Source organism: Zingiber officinale, chromosome 10A (genome assembly GCF_018446385.1).
Source record: "Zingiber officinale cultivar Zhangliang chromosome 10A, Zo_v1.1, whole genome shotgun sequence".
NCBI lineage: Eukaryota > Viridiplantae > Streptophyta > Magnoliopsida > Zingiberales > Zingiberaceae > Zingiber > Zingiber officinale.
This window is the reverse complement of record NC_056004.1, coordinates 99,022,768-99,041,744: the sequence shown is the minus strand read 5'-3', so window position 1 is coordinate 99,041,744 and position 18,977 is coordinate 99,022,768. Positions and strand designations below refer to the sequence as shown.

Here is an 18,977-nt window from a genome sequence, read left to right as displayed (position 1 = left end):
AAGCTAGGCTTTTAGTATACACTCTAACAGGACAATCGTCACTGCAACGGTGAAATGACGCTCAGTAGGGTGCCGACGCAGGGGAACGGAGCAATGCTATCAGCTAGTGACATGGAGCCCATTGAGAGTGCAATGGGGCACTGCCTCATAGGGAGGTTCATTGGAAGATTCCCAGGTTGGTTGGCGCTGAAGGAACTTACGAGGGCGCCTCACAAATTGTTTCATCATCATACCCTCTGACTCGTCTTCAAATTTGATACGAAGATCGAGTACTGCACGGTGGTCCATAAGTTATCCATGGCTGTCCATTATATATGAAGCTCATCCCACCATGTTTCAGCTTCCAAATTGAGCCACAAACACAGGTACCGCTTTGGATGCAAATTTTTGGGTTACCTCTGGACTGCTGGACTCCATCAGGGCTTAGCAAGGTGGCGTCAATGGTTGGCAATCCACTTTACACGGATCAAGTCACGAAAGATAAGGACAGAATCTGCTTTGCTAGGGTCTTGGAGGAGATAGACGTCACTAAGCCCCTGCCGAAGAGTATTCCGGTAATATTACCAGACGATAGGGAACTAGACTTGCAGATTAGCTTCGAGGCTGCACTCAAGTTGTACTTGGCATGCAATAAACTAGGCCATTACCAGCAAGATTGTCCACTACTCAACCAAAAAGCACCCAAAATTGATGATATTGGGGTAAATAGATCGAAAGAAAGACAATTGAAAGAAGCGCATGATACATTTCCCTCAAAATTGAATGAGCAGAGAAGAAGGAATGATGATGGTTATGAAGAAGGGGAATTTGTAGTGCCAGGTAAGGAGAATGCTGCACGTATTGGAACCTCAGGAAATTGTGAGCCTCTGCATGGCTTGCTATTAGAACCTGCACCAAGGAATTCAGAATTTGCACAGAGGATTTCAGAACCTGCACAAAGAGCTGGCATGCTACAGTACTGCAACAAGAGGAGGGTCTGGAGATCAGCAAAGACAAGGATACGAGTTAAGAACTTGCGACCAAGATACAGAAATGGCTCAACAACATCTGATAGAAATGAAATGGATTATCAGATCTTCAAACATGTTCAACAACAACCACAGACAGTTAAAGCAGGAGGTAAGGCTGTTAATGGTCCGGACAACACCATAGATAGCAGTGCAATCGAAATCAGAGATCAATGGCACACTACAGTGTAACAGGCAAGGAATTACTGAATAGAGCATTGAATGCCATAGTTGTGCAGAACCAAACTAGTAAAAGGGTATCAGAGGTACAGGAGCACTCTCAGCAACAGTATGGCACTAAAACTACTCAAACTTCAAACGCCATTGGTTCTAGAACCCCATCAGAATAGAGGCATGCACAAGGAACTTCAACCTTAAACAAAGAACACAATCAGCAGGCCAAAACCACACTGTACATGGACGGATTAATTGATACCCAACAAGGTCAGGAAGTAAGGTCCACTGGAAGCAAGGAGAAAAGTCTGATTGCAAAGGAAGCTACAAATGGAGCTGCCTGTATACCAATGCAAAGACAAGTCTGCTCAGCACTTCAAAGGAAACACTTGAGGGTTGGTTTCAAAGTTAGCAGCCGAGGGCCAAAATCAGTAAGTCACAAACTCAGTCAAAGGAAGAAACAGAATCTAAACAAGGCATTTGGCTTGAATCCCAACTGTGCACAAGATCTGTTGCAACATGCAGTGAAAATGTTAACAGCTCATAAATCCAGTAGCACAGATCAAGCCGAAATAGCACAAGATCTGTTGCAGCATTCAGCAAGGATGTTCACAGCTCACCATTCCAACAGCAACGATCCAACTGAAATACAACAAGGCCAGATTGAGTCATCAGAAACTGGGAACTTCCCCTGGAATAATGCACAGCTGGAGGTTCAGAAATTGGACAGTGCTCTCAGGGAACTGGGAAATGCTTACAGAACAGTGCACACATTGGATTTTCAGATACTAGCCAATGCATTCAGAATGAAATACAAAGGGCAGTACCAACAGAATCAGATGGAATAATGATCAATGCTGAACAGCAAGCAAATTGTCTACCACAGTAGTTACACTCACAACTTATCATTAGTCATCAGCTCAAATCAAATTGTCTGTCTGAGACTAGTGATAGCAGGAAATGCAGTTTAGAATCCACCAACCCATAGCAATCGGATACAGGAGAGGACTGCTCATCCCCAATGCAGGGCTTTGTTGATACTAGTTATGATGGAAATAGTAGTAGTGATCCGGATGCTGGCACGGCAGTGGAACTGAATTCACAGCAGCAATGGACAGTGCAGACCAGAGCAAGATCAGCCAAAAGACAAATGCTTGCAAACCAGATGCATATTAGAGTAATGAATGAAAAGGAAATTGATCTGGTCTCGGCACTGCCAGCAACTCCCTTCCAGCAAAGTCGGCATGCACAGAAAGCAGTCAGTGGAGAACTGGATTCTACAGTCAAAGAGAGGATGAGTTCAGTTAAGAAAAGGGACAACAAGCAGAAATGCAGCACATACCTGCAGCAACCTGAACAAACTATACATCAGAATGGCACAACAGGTAGTAGAATGGCACAGCAAACAAAGGCACAAGCTGACCTCGGAAGAACAGATTCTTGCCATCCAAGCAGGATGGCACACCAGGTAGTAGATCTGGTATCAGTTTGTGCAACAAAGGGGTTGGAATGGATGATAGAGTGCAAACTAGAAACCAAATGGCAAGGCGGTCAAGGCCGTCTACCTCCACATGAAGATTGCATCATGAAATGTCAAAGGCTTTAACCAAGGCCCCAAACAGAGAGAAGTACAGAGCTTCTTTCTAAAACACAAGTTGGCAGTGATGTGTATCATGGAAACAAAGCTAACAGAACTGTTAATGCAGAAATTGAAGGATAGAAGATTTCAACATCTGGAAATGCAACACTACATCAAGGATGGCTCCTCTAGAAGTCGAGTACTCATTATTTGGGATCCTCACAAAGTCACCTTTGGGATAACAAAGTTCGATGAGCAGTTTCTACATGGATGTATCACCTGTGCAGTGACACACAGAACCTTTCAGGTCACCTTTGTGTATGGACAGCTCAACATTCGAAATAGAAGGAAATTATAGACAGGATTGGATATGTTGGGGGATGACATGGACACACCTTGGATACTTCTTGGCGATTTTAAGTCTCCACTTTCAGTTGAAGACAAGGAAGGAGGTACGCCAATCACTACTTATCAAATATCAGATTTCCAAGATTGTGTTATGCGCAACGGGCTAGAGGACTTATCTCAAGTAGGTTGCAAATACACTTGGTCCAACAACGAGGTCTTTTGTAAGTTGGATCATTGCATGGTTAATAAGAAGTGGTTGGAAGAGGACATGAGGGGAATGGCTGAATTCCTAGCACCAGGTTACATCTCTGATCATACTCCATGTGTGGTCACCATTATGGAAGCTATGGAGCAAACAAAGAAACCTTTCAAATTCTTCAACATGTGGATCACTCATGAAGATTACAATAGTGTGGTGGAGGAGCAGTGGACTCACTTAGGGCTGGACACAAGGCGGGGCATGGCACAATACAAATTTAAGTTGAAGTTGCAAAGGTTAAAGACCACTTTTAAGCAGTTTAACAGGCTTCATTTTCAGCATATCAAGGAGAGATCACTTCGGGTGCAAGAGGAGTTTCAAAGAATGCAGGAAATTGGCTACGCTATTGGAACTTTTGAGGAAGGATACCAGCTGGTCCAGAAAAGGGCAGATCAACTCAACAGGGCAGATTTCTTATATTGTAAGCAAAAAGCAAAGTGCAAATACTTTAGAGAGGTAGATCGGAACACTACTTATTTCCATGCCTTAGTCGAGAAAACAAATAGAATGAGAGAAATTATGGTGATTGAGAAAAGAGATGGTGGTACCACAACATGCTTGAATGAGATTGTAAATGAATTTGTGGAATCTTTTCAAGGGTTGCTCGGCACAAGTCTACAAAGGATACCACTCAACACCGATTGCCTAAACTTTGGAAGAACTTTAAATCTAGAACAACAAGGAAGCTTGATACTTATGCCGATGGAGGAAGAGATCAAGAAGGCACTCTTTAGCATAGGTGACCAAAAAGTGTTGGGTCCGGATGGGTATGGATCAAAGTTCTTCAAGCACTCATAGGACCTCCTCAAGGGTGATTTGGTGGCTGTAATAACTGAGTTTTTTCGGCATTGGAAGCTCCTCAAATAGTGGAATCATTCCCTCATCTCATTAGTCCCAAAGGTGCCACAACCAAGTCGAGTAGTGGATTTCTGACCCATATCATGTTGCACAGTGTTTTACAAGATAATTTCGAAGATCTTATCCTCCAGACTTGCTGAAGTAGTTGGGCATATATTTCATCCAGCACAGGCTGCTTTTTTCAAAGGGAGAAATATAACGGATAATATTCACTTATCACAGGAGTTGATGAGGAATTACACAAGGAAGAAAATTTCTCCACGGAGCATCATGAAGGTAGACCTCCAGAAAGCTTTTGACACCGTGCATTGAGATTTCCTATTGGAAGCATTAGCAGGGCTGCAGTTCCCCCCCACTTACATCGCCTGGATACGTGAGTGCATCACTACCACCAGTTTCTCATTGTCTATTAATGGTGACATGCATGGATACTTTAGAGGTGCTAGAGGATTGAGGCAAGATGACCCACTATCGCCATACCTTCGGGATATGTATGAAATATTTGACTCGGATGCTCAGTCAACATACACGGAGAGCAGATTTTCATTTTCACCCAAGGTGTCAGGACCTTCGGATTGCGCATCTTGCATATGCGGATGACCTTCTTTTATTCTCCCGTGGCGACCATTCCTCCGTCACTATACTCATGGACTGTTTGGGAGACTTTGTGATGATGGCTGACCTAAGATCGAACCTCAACAAATCTTGTCTCTACATGGCTGGAGTAGAGGAGGATGTCAGGCAGGACTTGCTTGTCATCACAAGGTTCCAAGAGGGAACCATGCCTTATAGATATCTTGGGTTGGCATCAGAAAAGTTGAAGATTGTGGATTACACCCCACTGATTGATGCTTTGAGCCGGAGGATTAATGCATGGCCGAAACTCACCCTCTCTTATGCAGGAAGAGCGCAGTTGATCCAGTCTGTCCTGCAGGGGATGGAATGCTACAGGATGTCAATCTTGCCATTGCCGGTAGGAGTTGTCGAGCGTATCTATATCTTATGTCGAAGCTTCCTTTGGACATCCAAGCATCCCCCATTGCATAGTTGGAGATGTGTAAGACCAAAGAAGAAGGTGGGCTAGGGTTTAGGGAGTTGATTGCATGGAACACTGCTTTATTATCTAGAGTCCTATGGCGCTTACATGATCAACAGGATGCTCTCTGGATCTGATGGGTACACCACACATATCTGCAGGACACATAAATTTGGCGATGGAGGGCCAAGCACACTAATTCTCTGCTTCTTAAGAGGTTAGCACAGATACGAGAGCAGATGGCCACATCAGCTGGTTCCATAGAGGTTGCGCAGCAGATCTTGCATGGTTGGTTCAGCCAACATACTTCGAGCTGCCGGGGTATCAGCCAGACATACGATTTCTTCCGTGATACTGGAGCCCGCGTGCCATGGGCAGGGATAGTTTGGAAGAAGCACATCCAACCCAGCCACAGATTTACCCTATGGTTACTCGCACACCGTAGGTTGCCTACCAGGGATCGGTTGGAGTACCTAGGGGATGCCGACAGGGTTTGTGTCTTTTGTGGCAGGGAGGAGGAGACGCAGGAGCACCTCTTTTTCGGATGTCTACAGATACGACAGCTTTGGGACCAGACCCGAGACTGGCTGCACATGACTCATGAGATGATGACATACCAGAGGATGTTGCGGGTCTATGTGCGACACTACCGAGGGACAGGACTGTTGGTGCGAGTGTGTCATGCTGCTATGGATACACTGATACACTATGTCTGGCAGGCACGTAGTCGCTTGAGGTTTGAGAGGGAGTCGTTTGATGGGGACCATGTTTTTCGGAGGATCCAGACCCATGTCTACCGTTCCTTGGACACCAGCCTGGATCGGATACTTCACCAGCCGCCTTAATGTCCGCTAGCGAGGAGACTACAGAGCCCAGATCAGCCCCCCCTTATAGATTCTGTGTAGCTTCACAGCTGCTTTTTGTGTAGCGGCACAGCTGTATTTGTTGTGCAGTGTGTAGATTTTAGGAAAAAAAACGTGCAGCTGCGATCTGTTCAGCTGCACAGTCTGTAGCTTTTAAGAGAAAAAAAACGTGCAGCTGCACAGTGTGTAGATTTTACGGAAAAAAAACATGCAGCTGCGATCTATGCAGCTGCACAGTCTGTAGCTTTTAGGAGAAAAAAATGTGCAGTTGCGATCTGTGCAGCTGCACAGTGTGTAGATTTTAGGAAAAAAAAATGTGCAACTACGATCTGTACAGCTGCACAGTCTATAGATTTTAGGGGGAAAAAATGTGCAGTTGCACAATGTGCAGATTTTGAATTTGTGCAGCTGTGATCTGTGTAGCTGCATAGTGTGTAGATTTTAGGAAAAAAAACTGCACAGCACAGTGTGTAGATTTTGGAAAAAAAACTACACAACACAGTGTGTAGATTTTAGGGGGAAAAATTGCATAGTTTGGAGCTTTCTCGCTGCACTGGAGTTTCGCTGCGGAGCCGCCACGAAGATTACATGGAGGCCTGAGGCTGTTTTTTGGAGTAGACCTGCATGGATAGAGTTGGCTGAGAGTTAGATTGTGCGAGTCCCACAGCTTGTTTTTTATGTGGTGGGGTCATCTGTGTATTATATGTAGTGAGGGAGATGGTATAGAGTATAGGGAGATGGTATAGAGTATAGGGAAGGTCATTTTGTAAGGGGGGGCTATTTTGTGATGGGCAGTGCAGATTGTACGCTGGATAGAGTGGGGCTGAGGGGGGAGAGGTAGGGGTGAGGCTGGTGAATAGATTCACCATAATGATCTATCTAGTCTGCAGCAAATGGCTCGAGGTAAGGACACGACAAATCCGTTGATAGCTGACCACTTGCTAAAAGTGGGGTGACGATCGATTGCGGGATGATAACCTTGGTGTGAGGAACCTGTGGCTTCATACGGATCTGTGTAGTTCCCATACTATGGTTGGACCGCGGACTGTAGCAGATGGTTATGACTACTGCCACCGACAGGGCAGCACCGGTAGATGAGGCTGATGACGAGATGTGGACAGGGCCAGTTACACTCATGATGTGGATACTGCGCAGGGGCTGACGGGATCAGATGCATAGAGGATGGGCATTAAGATATTGACACCCGGTTAGCATCCTCACGGGCTAGTGACATGGAGTATGTGGGCGGATGGTACAGTGGCAGCACTTGAGACTAGAGTATTTGGAGAGGTTGGTGCAGTGAGAGCGCACGCCATGTATATGGGATTTTACAGTCCTCATACATGCGAGGCTAGATATATTTTGAGAGATTGGTACAGTGAGAGTACATGACATGTACATGGGCTTTTCAGAGTTCATACCTCAGATTGCCAGCAGGATCTGACACTTCGTCAAAATCGACTGGTTATCCTAGGACATGTAGATTGTATACCTTTTTCTTGATGATATAATTTACCTTTCATCAAAAAAAAAAGTGAAAGAGCTCTCAGTTCCATTGATGGCTGGGGCTTTGCCAAAAAGTTCAAGAAGGTTCATAGATCGACCAGAAAGATCTATCTAGACCGCAGCAAACGGCTCGTGGTAAAGACACGCCAAATCCGTTGATAGCTGACCACTTGCTAAAAATGGGGCGACGACATTTTGTGGGATGATATCTTTGGTATGGGTGACTTTGTGACCTCATGTGGATTAGTAGCGTCAACATATAGGGGATGGACTATGCATTGTAGCAGGCGGATACACTCATGGGCACTTGCTGCGGACGGGGAGATACCAGTGGATGCGGTTGAGGATGAGCTACGGGCAGGGCCAGATATACTCTTGATGCAGATTTTAGTGGGACGGTACTATTGAGATACAAGACGTGGATGGCACTGGGATACACATTGCATAGTGCTGGGACTGATGAGATCAGGTACATGGAGGTTGAGCACTACGATATTGACACCTTCAGAGGCTAGTGTGATAGTGCATCACGTTGATTGTATTTGGGAGGATGGTATAGTGACTGGATGTATTTTGAGAGGCTGGTACAGTGAGAGTACATTGCATGTACATGGGCTCATTGGAGTCCATACCTCAGATAGCCGACCGAATCTGACACTTCACTAGAACCGACTGGATATCCTAGGACATGTAGATTTGTACACATTTTCTTGATGATATATAATTTATCTTTTATAAAAAAAAAAGTGAAAGAGCTCTCAGTGTGAAAGAGCTCTCAGTAATCGTGAAAGAGCTCTCAGTCAAAAGAGCTCTCAGGATGGGTGTCCATTTTCTAGAGAGAGAAGCTCCAACTTCTCTCTAGGAGTTTCGGCCATCTTCCACACGGTGAGGTGAGTGACTCATAGGGTTGTTCTCTGGTGACTTTGGAAAGCTCTTCCCCAATTTCCTTTCCTCTTGGTGGTGGTCGTTGACTTGTGGTGGACTACTTCCCTCCGGTGGGTCTTGGGTGGATTCAGAGGGCGCTGAGGAATATTCCACTGGTTATATCGGGGTGTTCTTCTTCTCCGGCATAGGGTTATCTTCTCGCTGGTATTGTCATTCATCCCCTCCCCTCCCCTTTCTTCTTCAGTTTCCTTAGTTTTTTTTATTTCCTTGGTTTTCTTTGGTTCCTCTTTTCTCCTCTCACCTGGCTCCCGAAGGAAGAAATTTGCTCAGTCAATTCCTACTGCAATACATGTTATTGAAGTTTTCTAATGAAGCTTTTCCGGTGAACTGCATCTCCGGTTGTCTCATTCCAGGAAAGGAAATATCTTGCCATATCATTCTACATTAAAGGTTATTAATTGGTGTAGCTATTGACTTTAATTCGAGTATTGCATTTTTGGAAGGCTAGTGTGGCAAATTCGAATTGGTGATTGGTTGGGACCACAAGTTTATTTTGCACGCACATGGTGATTGGTGAAGCATGTATCTCATTCATATTGGTTTCCAAGCATCGTGGTGTCTGAATTTCTCTTCCATTTCAATTGTGGTTAACTTTGCATTGTTGGTTTTTGAATTCCACGTGGATGCATCAGAATGGGAAAGAAGAAGAAAGGTCTCAAATACTCTCCTTTGAGCTCAACCAAGGGCCCACATCCTATGTCATTTGAAGAAGATAGATTTGCTACTATGAAAGATACTTCACAATTGGCAAATGAAGATGAGGTGGCAAATGAAGCATCCTATGTGGCAAGCGCATGTGGACAAGCGGACAAATCGGGCATTGCTGAGTTGGACGAACATGTTGATGCGGCTAAGGAATCTAATGAGGTGGCCACCCCACAACGTGTAGAGGCTCCTCCTCAGCCACCACAAGCCCAAGGAAGTCCTCCACCTCCACCACCACTGGTGGAGGAGGGGGAGACCTTGTCGGAGATGCAAGAAGAACAAGCTTCGGCGTCTAATACTCTGCCGGACCAAAGGAATGATGCTGTGAACAAGGAGAGGACTGATCATCCACCAAAGAATCAAGATTAGGCTGGACTCTTCAAAAAAAATCGCAAAACTAAGCTTGCTATGAATTTAGATCAATACGAAGCAAAAGGAGAAAGATTAGCTTTCAATTTTGAAGACATAGACAATGTGGAGAATGCAATGGGGTTTTGTTTGGTTGGTTGCTTCATGGGTCATCATCCAGGCAAAGATGAAGTCTGATACATTGGTTCTCAATGGAAGACACCTCACAAATTCTTCCTACACAAGAGTGGTTGGGTATTGTACAAGTTTGATAAAAAAGAAGACCGCTAAAAAGTTCTTCAAGGAGGATCTTACTTTACCTTCGGTGTTCCGATGTTGTTGAAGATTATGCCCAAATGTTTTATATCTGATGAAGATGGACGCTTTGTGCTAGCATGGATATAAATCCATGGCCTCCCACCGGATTGTTGGAGCCAATTTGTGCTAAACAAGATTGGATCGAAAATTGGCAAATTGTTGTACACCGATAATTTGACTAGGACAAGGGAACGGTTGGAGTATGTAAGGCTTATGGTGGAGATTCCGACTATTGGTGAATGTGCTCATGAAGTCCCCATCACCCTACCTATTGGTGTTCAAGTGGATTTGAAAAATCATATATGAAATGGTCCCAGATTTTTGCCAAACATGCAACAAATTGGGTCATTGATCAGAGAATTGCCTGGCAAAGGCTACACCAGTTGGGCAATAGCGAAACAACCCCCACACTGATCCAAATGTGCAAGGATTGTTGGTGCTACTTAGAATTCCGTTCTATTTCCCCTGTACAAAAATTTGTACAAGCACAGAACTTTTTCCTAGCAACTCATGTGCTTTTCAAAAGTTAAACTTGGATTGCAAACGAAACTTAACATTATTAATCCAAGTTCAACCCATGTGTTTATCAGAAGTTAAAATATATTACAGAAGTTGATTAAATATTTATTTCAAAGATTGGCTTCTAGGTCGTTGGCGAGACACTCGGCCTTCTTGGGTATGAGATCATCCATCACTTCCTAGACAAAGTCTTTCAAAGAAATTGAATATTTAAACTCCTTACAGTAACCTTAGGTTTAACTACAGAAATCTCAATCGAAGCACAAAATCGCTAGCCTCTTGTGTTGGTATTTCAGGATCTATACAAAGAAAAACTAAACTAGTATGCAGCGGAAACAATTAACTAGTTATACCTTTCTTTGTAGCTTAAAGACCTCTTGATCTTCTGCTGTATTTCTCTCCTCTTCTTGGACGTCGTGTGGGTGACGATCTACCGAGACAAAGACACCTGACCTTCTCCTTCCTTTCCAAAATTTCAGCCACCAAAGAATGTAAAGTGAAGAGGCGCCTCCTCCTTCTTCTTCTTCTCCTCCAAGCAACCGGCCACCAAGTGCTTCTTCTCTTCTTCTTCTTCTCCTTCATGTAACGCCCGCCCCTCCTGCTAGTGGGTGGTTAATTACTATTACGGAAACATGCATGCATATTAAAATTTCTTTCGAAAGTAAAACATTAGAAATATCCTGAAGTCATGCGGACAATACATAACACACTTAGTTCATGTCATCATAACAAAATAACATAAGCAGGTCTTTTATTTATCTTAGCCGAGCCACCCCCACACACATCTCCTTGCCTCTCCTGCAGCTCCCCTAGGTCATCCATTCTTTGCCTTTATCTGTGGTACAAGGAAAGTAAGCTATAAGCACACAGGCTTAGTAAAATCCTTTCCTACTCACAAAATCCATATATCAAGCATAAACACATAAGCATATAATCATGTAAATATGATCATCTAACATTATATGGTGAATACATAGCATCATAACATATTATCTCATAAAGAACATCATGCTATATCACATCATAAATCATCATGTCATATAAATCATAAGAGCATAGCATGTCATATCATAAATCATAAAGAACATCATGCTATATCATATCATAAATCATCATGTCATATAAATCATAAGAGCATAGCATGTCATATCATAAATCATAAAGAACATCATGCTATATCATATCATAAATCATCAATCATATCATGCAAGATGTCTTTTAAAACATGTGTCATGTCATATGCAAGATGTCTTAAAATATATCATATAGTACTTGAACATAATATCATCATGAGGGCCCGGCTTGTACCACATACATACATAAATGCGTGCAATCCCTAGGACAGGGTAGCTAGCCCCGAACCTACTAGGGATCTAGGTTCGTACTACGACCGTCGATCTAGGGGCGTACTAAGGAGTCCATCCCTTTATTAGACCCGTTCATAGTCCGTCGGCCTAGGGGCGCTTATGGAACCCACCCTTGGTACAAGTCATACAAAGTAAAATAGCATATCATGGTTCATGTCGTAACATAGCATATCTTATCTTATCATATCATGAAGAGTGCTCTTAATCCCCAAAGGGAAGCAACTCTTAGGCCTTCACTTATCATGTCATAAAGAGTGCTCTTAATCCCAACAAGAAGGGAAGCAACTCTTAGACCTTTGTTTATCATATCATAAAGCATGCATATTTGGGCACATAGCACATCATAAGAGACATTATTATGCATGGATCATAAGCATACATAAATGAGCATGTTATTTGTCATATCATAAAGCATGCATATTTGGGCACATAGCACATCATAAGAGACATAATCATGCATGGTTCATAGGTATACGTAAATGAACACAACACCTATCATAGAAAAGACATGATCATGCATGGAATTATTAAATAACATCTCTTAATTCATAACGTAGCATGTGAGACACATCTAGGCTTCTAAACCCATAATGGCCGAAAGTTCAAGAGTATGAACTTAAACTCTAAACAACATACAAGCATAAGAATCTCATGTTAACTTCATATCATATCACAAGGAAGGCCATAAGCATGTAAATCAAATTTTTAAGCTTTCCTAGGTTTTGATCCTTATCATGGCCGAAGGTTCATGAAAAAGGAAAATAAATTCCAACTAACATACAAGCATGAATATCAAGCTAAATTCATAACATATCATAAGGAGATACATGAGCATGCTAGGGTAAATTTTTAGCTTCCTTGAACCCTAAAATTTGTTCATGGCCGAACCATTCAAGAAGAGGAAACCAAGCTCTAAGCAACATGCAAGCATAAATATCTAGCTAAATTCATATTATATCATAAGGAGATACATGAGCATGCTAGGTTAAATTTTTAGCTTCCTTGAACCCTAAAATTTGTTCTTGGCCGAAACATTCATGAAGAGGAAACCAAGCTCTAAGCAACATGCAAGCATAAATATCTAGCTAAATTCATATCATATCATAAGGAGATACATGAGCATGCTAGGTTAACTTTTTTAGCTTCCTTGAAACCTAAAATTTGTTCTTGGCCGAAACATTCATGAAGAGGAAACCAAGTTCTAAGCAACATGCAAGCATAAATATCTAGCTAACTCCACATCATATCATAAAGAAATCATGAGCATGCTAGATTTAGTTTAAAGCTTCCTTTAACCCTAAATTTGGATAGTGGCCGAAAGTTTCATGAAGAGGAAGATAAACTCTAAACAACATACAAGCATGAATATCAAGCTAACTCTATATCATATCATAAAGGAAATCATGAGCATGTTAGATTTAGTTTAAAGCTTCCTTAGACACTAAAATTCTCCATGGCCGAACCATAAAGAAGCATGTGTCTAGGTTTCAAGCAATATCAAAACATGATAACCCTAAGTTAGCTTTATATCATATTCTAAGGAGAGTCATGAACATGTTAGACTAAGTTTTAAGCTCTCCTAGGTCTTTCATTCACATCATGACCGAAACCCTATAGTATAATACCACTAGGTTCCAACACATACAAGCATGCAAACACTTAGAATCTTTCATACCATTTCATAGAGAAGATCATGAGCATGATAACCTAAATTTTTAACTTCCCTAATCCTTTTTATTCATGACTTGGCCGAACACCTTAGGAGCATGAAATTAAGTTTAAAGCAACATACAAGCATAAGAAAACCAAACCAATCTCTTATCATAGCATACATATCATAAGGACATAGTGAACATGGTTAGTTTAGGTCTTAAGCTTTCCTAGGTCCTTCATCTACACTTGGCCGAAAGTTCACAATTATAAATCTAGGTTTTAAGTAAACATACAACATGAGAGCATTAACTAGCTTCTTATACTAGGGTACTTATCATGAGAACATAATGAACATGCTTATTTAGGTCTTGAACTTCCCTAATCCTTTTTATTCATGACTTGGCCGAACACCTTAGGAGCATGAAATTAAGTTTAAAGCAACACACAAGCATAAGAACACCAAACCAATCTCTTATCGTAGCATACATATCATAAGGACATAGTGAACATGGTTAGTTTAGGTCTTAAGCTTTCCTAGTTCTTTTATCTACACTTGGCCGAAAGTTCCACCTTGTGACCCTAGGTTTTAAGCATTCTAATCTTATGGAAAACATAAACAACTTGTACCACAGGTGAGGGGATACTTACATCCTTTCGCTTGTTGATCCTAAAGAAAGTGGTACCCTTGTGAGGAGGAAGAAGGAGCTTCTCTTCCTAGTTCTTCCTTTTGTTTTCTTTTTCTTGTAAGGAGTAAACCTTGAGACTCTTTCTTAGAAATTAGTTTTCTTGGAGAGAAAACCTTAGCTTGATTTTTAGAAATGAGGGAGAGAGGGCTCTATGTCTCGGTGGAGAAGGAAGAAGGAGAAAGAAGGAGGAGGAAGAAGAAGAAGGAAGGATTAAAAACTTTCTTTTCTTCTCTCAATTCTATTTATTTCTCATGTAAATGAAACATGTCTTCATTCATCCCCTTAACCCCTCTATCTCTACCCTCTCTTAATTCCCACGAAATTAGAGGAAAAGAAAGGAAGGAAAGCAACTTGGATTTTGCTTGCTTCTTTCCTTAACCAAGAGGAAGAGGAGGTAAGCTATTTGGTTTTCTCTTGTTCCTTTACTTAACTATCTTCTTACTCTTAACTACAATTTCCATTCTTTTCTATTCATCTATTATTCATTATCCTAGTGGTTACCATACACCAATTTAACTCTATTATTTGTGGGAGGTTCAAGGTTCAAACCTTAACCTCACTTCCTTTTTATTTTATTTTAGTTTCTATTTCCATTTCTCCTTTTTCTTTTATTCTAAAGGAAAATACTCATAGGATCGCCTGGTCTCCTCTCACCGTCCGGTACTTGGCCACCTATTTCGCAGTTTGGAGGAAGGTGATTGACGACAATAACTCCGGAGAGTCGGCTGGGCGACCGCCGGGACTCCGCGATAGTCTCGGGTGTTGTGGGTTGCGGATTGATGGAAGGCACAGAACATAGGAGTCCATACCTTTCCCTTGGGCCTTGGCTGTTCGGCAGCCACGTGTTGGACGGCGTGTGTCCTTGCTTCCTGATGTGGTCGTATTACATTGGCTCGGGGCCCTCAAGGGGTTACTCCAGATGTTGAGTGGATCTCTCGCAAAATTCAAATCCCTGTCCACATGTTTATGGATCTCAAGCCAATATAATGCTCATATTTGACTTTGCATGGTTCCGAATGATGATAGCTGCATCATGAGGTTTAAAGGCTGAATTGGGTTTGTGATTGTTGTCCGTGTTTTTGTAAGCATTGATGTCCGTGTTTTGCAATGTTCTTGTTTGTAACGACCCGGCCCTCTTGGCCCATTTGGCGGCCCATTTGGCAACCCTCGGGTCGTCGACCGTCGACCCTTATGTCGTCGGCCCATTTGGCGACCCTCGGATCGTCGACCGTCGGTCGTGCCGTTACTCACTACGACTTTCCACCCCTGGCCAATGGATTTTTGCCTCCCCCAGGATTCGAACTCTAGACCTCCAGGCTTAAGTACTAGAGTTTATGAATCCTGGTAACCAAGTGAGCTCATCTCACTTGGTTACCAGGATTCATAAACTCTAATACTTAAGCCTGGAGGTTTAGAGTTCGAATCCCGGGGGAGGCAAAAATCCACTGGCCAGGGGTGGAAAGTCCTAGTGAGTAACGACACGACCAAAGAGTCGTCGGTCGACGACATGAGAGGTTGCCAAATAGGCCGACGACATAAGGGCCGCCAGTTGGGCCACCAATAAAAAGGCGCCTTTTATTGTAACGACCCGGCCCTCTTGGCCCATTTGACGGCCCATTTGGCGACCTCTCATGTCGTCGACCGTCGGCCCTTATGTCGTCGGTCCATTTGGCGACCTCTAATGTCGTCGACCGACGACCCTTGGCCGTGCCGTTACTCACTAGAACTTTCCACCCCTGGCAGTGGATTTTGCCTCCCCCAAGATTCGAACTCTAAACCTCCAGGCTAAATAGTAGAGTTTATGAATCCTGGTAACCAAGTGGAGGTTTGCCATTAGAGGTCGCCAAATGGACCGACGACATAAGGGCCGACGGTCGACGACATGAGAGGTCGCCAAATGGGCCAAGAGGGCCGGGTCGTTACATTGTTTGGCTTTGCATGGTTTGTGACCATATGATGTTAATTGAAATTGGTCGTATTTTACCTTTTGGTGGCAAAAAAGATGAATACGTTCGTCCTTAGCGTCTTCGTCAATTCATTCCAATGCTAACACGGAGGAGGTAAATCACGGGCGGCTACTAGCCTTTGGAATAGTAACTAGCACATAAGGGAGATATTTACTATAAAGACTCACGAGCGAAATTAAGGAATTTATTTACGAAAATGTGTCACACAAGCTTTAACTAAAGGATTAACTTATAAAATATTCTACGAATTTTAGAAATTTTTTTTTTGGAATTTTAATTAAATTTATATGACATATTTTAAAAGGATAGAATTATTAAATTCGAGGGAAAAATATGATATTATGTTAGGTTGGGAGTTGATTAACTTAAGTAACTTAGGGTTAGGAATAAAAGACCTAGGTATTTATACCTATACCTCCCAATCTCCCAATCTCCGGTTGATTTTGGCCCGAATCGCCGTTCCACCTCTACTCTTCGCCTTCGCTGGTGTCGATCGGCTCTCCACCAAGCTCAGGTTTCCGATCAAGCACCACGAGATCTCGACTAGCTCGCGGCGGAGTTGCGAGCGGACGTGGAGTCCCTTGACCACCACACCGGCGACACGGCTACAGCTAGGGCGAGGGCTCCGACAGAGGAACGAGGAAAGGAAGGCAAGTACAACCTCTATGTTAACGCGAGATCCGTGAGGTATGGAGTAGAAAATTGGGAGTCGCTGAGGTTTTTATTGACGAGTTCCACCGGACTGTTGCCGTTTTAAACAAGATTTCATCGCTTCTTTCGATTCGGAGAGTGTTCCTTTCGGGTTTTATGCTTTGATTTAGTGATTGTCGTGAGGTTTCCACTGGATGATGCCTTTAATCGGAGTTTCTCCTGGTTTAATGGCCGGGTTGGAAGCAACGAAGCTTGTCTCCTGTGCTGAGGTTTGTTCCAAGGCAGGATTGGGAAATCAGTGTGACTACGCTTGCTGGAATGTCCTGTTCGCAATCTTCTTGGCTTTCACTTGGCTAAGAACGAAATTGGGTTTGATTTTTTTCCATGTCGATGTTGTTGTGAGATTTCTGCATTATACCTGTTTGATCAAGTGCCTGACCGAGAAGTTATTTAGAGGATTGGGTCATGTTCGAGTTCTGTGGATTGCATTGCGAATTGGTTTTTCCTGTGGTGCTTATGTCTCAGCTTAACGATCTTGTGAGGTTCTGAGTTCGAATTGTGATTTCACCAAGTTCTGCTATGATTTGTGATTGACATGAGTTTTAATCGGTTTCTCCTTGCCGATTTGGTCCTGCGATCTAGTTTTTTGGTAGCTTTGGTTGATTGCGACGGTGTTAGATTTGTTTTGTGCGTCTGGGAGTTTTTGAAAGGCTCGTCAGGATTTCTGTAGACGTTTCTGTTTCTGTGCTGTTACCATTCGATTTCTGTTGTGGTTGTAATGATCTCGAAGCTGTTCTGTTAAATTCTGCAATGATTGAATAGATTTGGAGAAATACAGGATTTACCTTAGTTGTTGTTTTGTATTCTCGGATAGCTGAGGCTTCGGATTGGGTTTCCATGCGAATTCGTTCTGTTTTCCTTGGAGTTCTGATGTTGATCTATTATCGTGGAGGACTGTGGTGATGTGTGAATTTCGTCTTGTTGGTTTGGTCTTGTGATTGTTTACGGATTTAGTGTGATTTATTTTATAAAAGATAGCTGACTGATTTAATTTTTGGAGGGTTGAAGAATCCTTATGCTGAGGTGAGTTTGTGGTGTGAAGTAATAGAATTTAAGCCATATATGCTCTTGTTAATGAAATAGCTTCGAAACTGATACAGGATAGAAATTATGCATACTGTTTGATTTATCATGATTAGTTATTTGCCTATGGGTTAATGTTACTGTGAGTTGGTATTAATACTTGTGAACAATCCTCCATTTTGTTATGCATGAGTTGAATTATTTCTCCATAGATTATTTATGAAATGCACAAATTTGGCTTTGATAAGTTTTCGTTGCGAATGGATATGCTTAAGGAATAAATGAAATAGGCTATGGTTACAGGAACGGATATGGAAGGAATGACTGAAAAATGCTATGAAATGAATGACCGGAATTTATTATGGGTATATGAATCTTATGTGGCTAATTGAATGTGTATGAGCATATGTGGTAGTAGTACGGGATGAGTGACTTGGAATGAGCTCCGGGGAGGGCCCATCCAAACTTGACTGATATGGTTAGCTTCGGCTATATGACTGGATGCATGTTCTCTACGAGGTACCTCTAGGTTCATAGGACTGTTGACTGGTTCTAATTGTAGTTACCGGATATGTGACATATTCACCTTATTAGCTACGTAGGAATACTATTGCATGTTATATCTTTCTTATGTTGTATTTGGTTGTGCTACATTTTCTTTAAAAGGCTTCTAGTTGCTATTTCTATTACTTTATGAATATCTTTATACTCATATTGGTCTGCACTTGCTGGGTCGTAGACTCACCACATTTATATTACAAGTGAGGATGACTTCCAAGATATGCCGGAAGGCCCACGGACGGAGTAGACGAGGAGGCGGGATGGACGCATGGTAATGTCCGTTGTCCGGGAGTGCAGTACATACTGGATCTACCGCGAGAGATTTTAGTTTCTTAGTCATTCGGGTGGAGAATGTTGAGGAGTTATTGTTCTTATCGATAAACATTTGTTGATACAGTCATGTCTATTGGTTATGATAGTTCCCTTATGGTTTTGCAATGTGATCATTCAAATCGTAGTTGTTGAGAGAGATTGGTATAAAAAAAAACTTGGGATGTTTCATTTACCTCGACTTTGCCGAGATTCGAACCCCAGACCTCATGGT

The 18,977-nt window shown here is 42.5% G+C and overlaps 1 protein-coding gene across 1 annotated transcript; it reads left to right on the top strand.

Moving 5' to 3' along the window:
• Positions 1-3,145: 3,145 nt before the first annotated feature.
• LOC122026839 lies at positions 3,146-4,165 on the top strand. The gene has a single exon (XM_042585544.1). The coding sequence runs from the start codon at positions 3,146-3,148 to the stop codon at positions 4,163-4,165; it is 1,020 nt and encodes a 339-aa protein (XP_042441478.1).
• The last annotated feature ends 14,812 nt before the right edge of the window (positions 4,166-18,977 follow it).

Coding starts and splice junctions, on each gene's coding strand:
- LOC122026839 (XM_042585544.1), top strand. CDS start 3,146: ATGGACACACCTTGGATACTTCTTGGCGATTTTAAGTCTCCACTTTCA.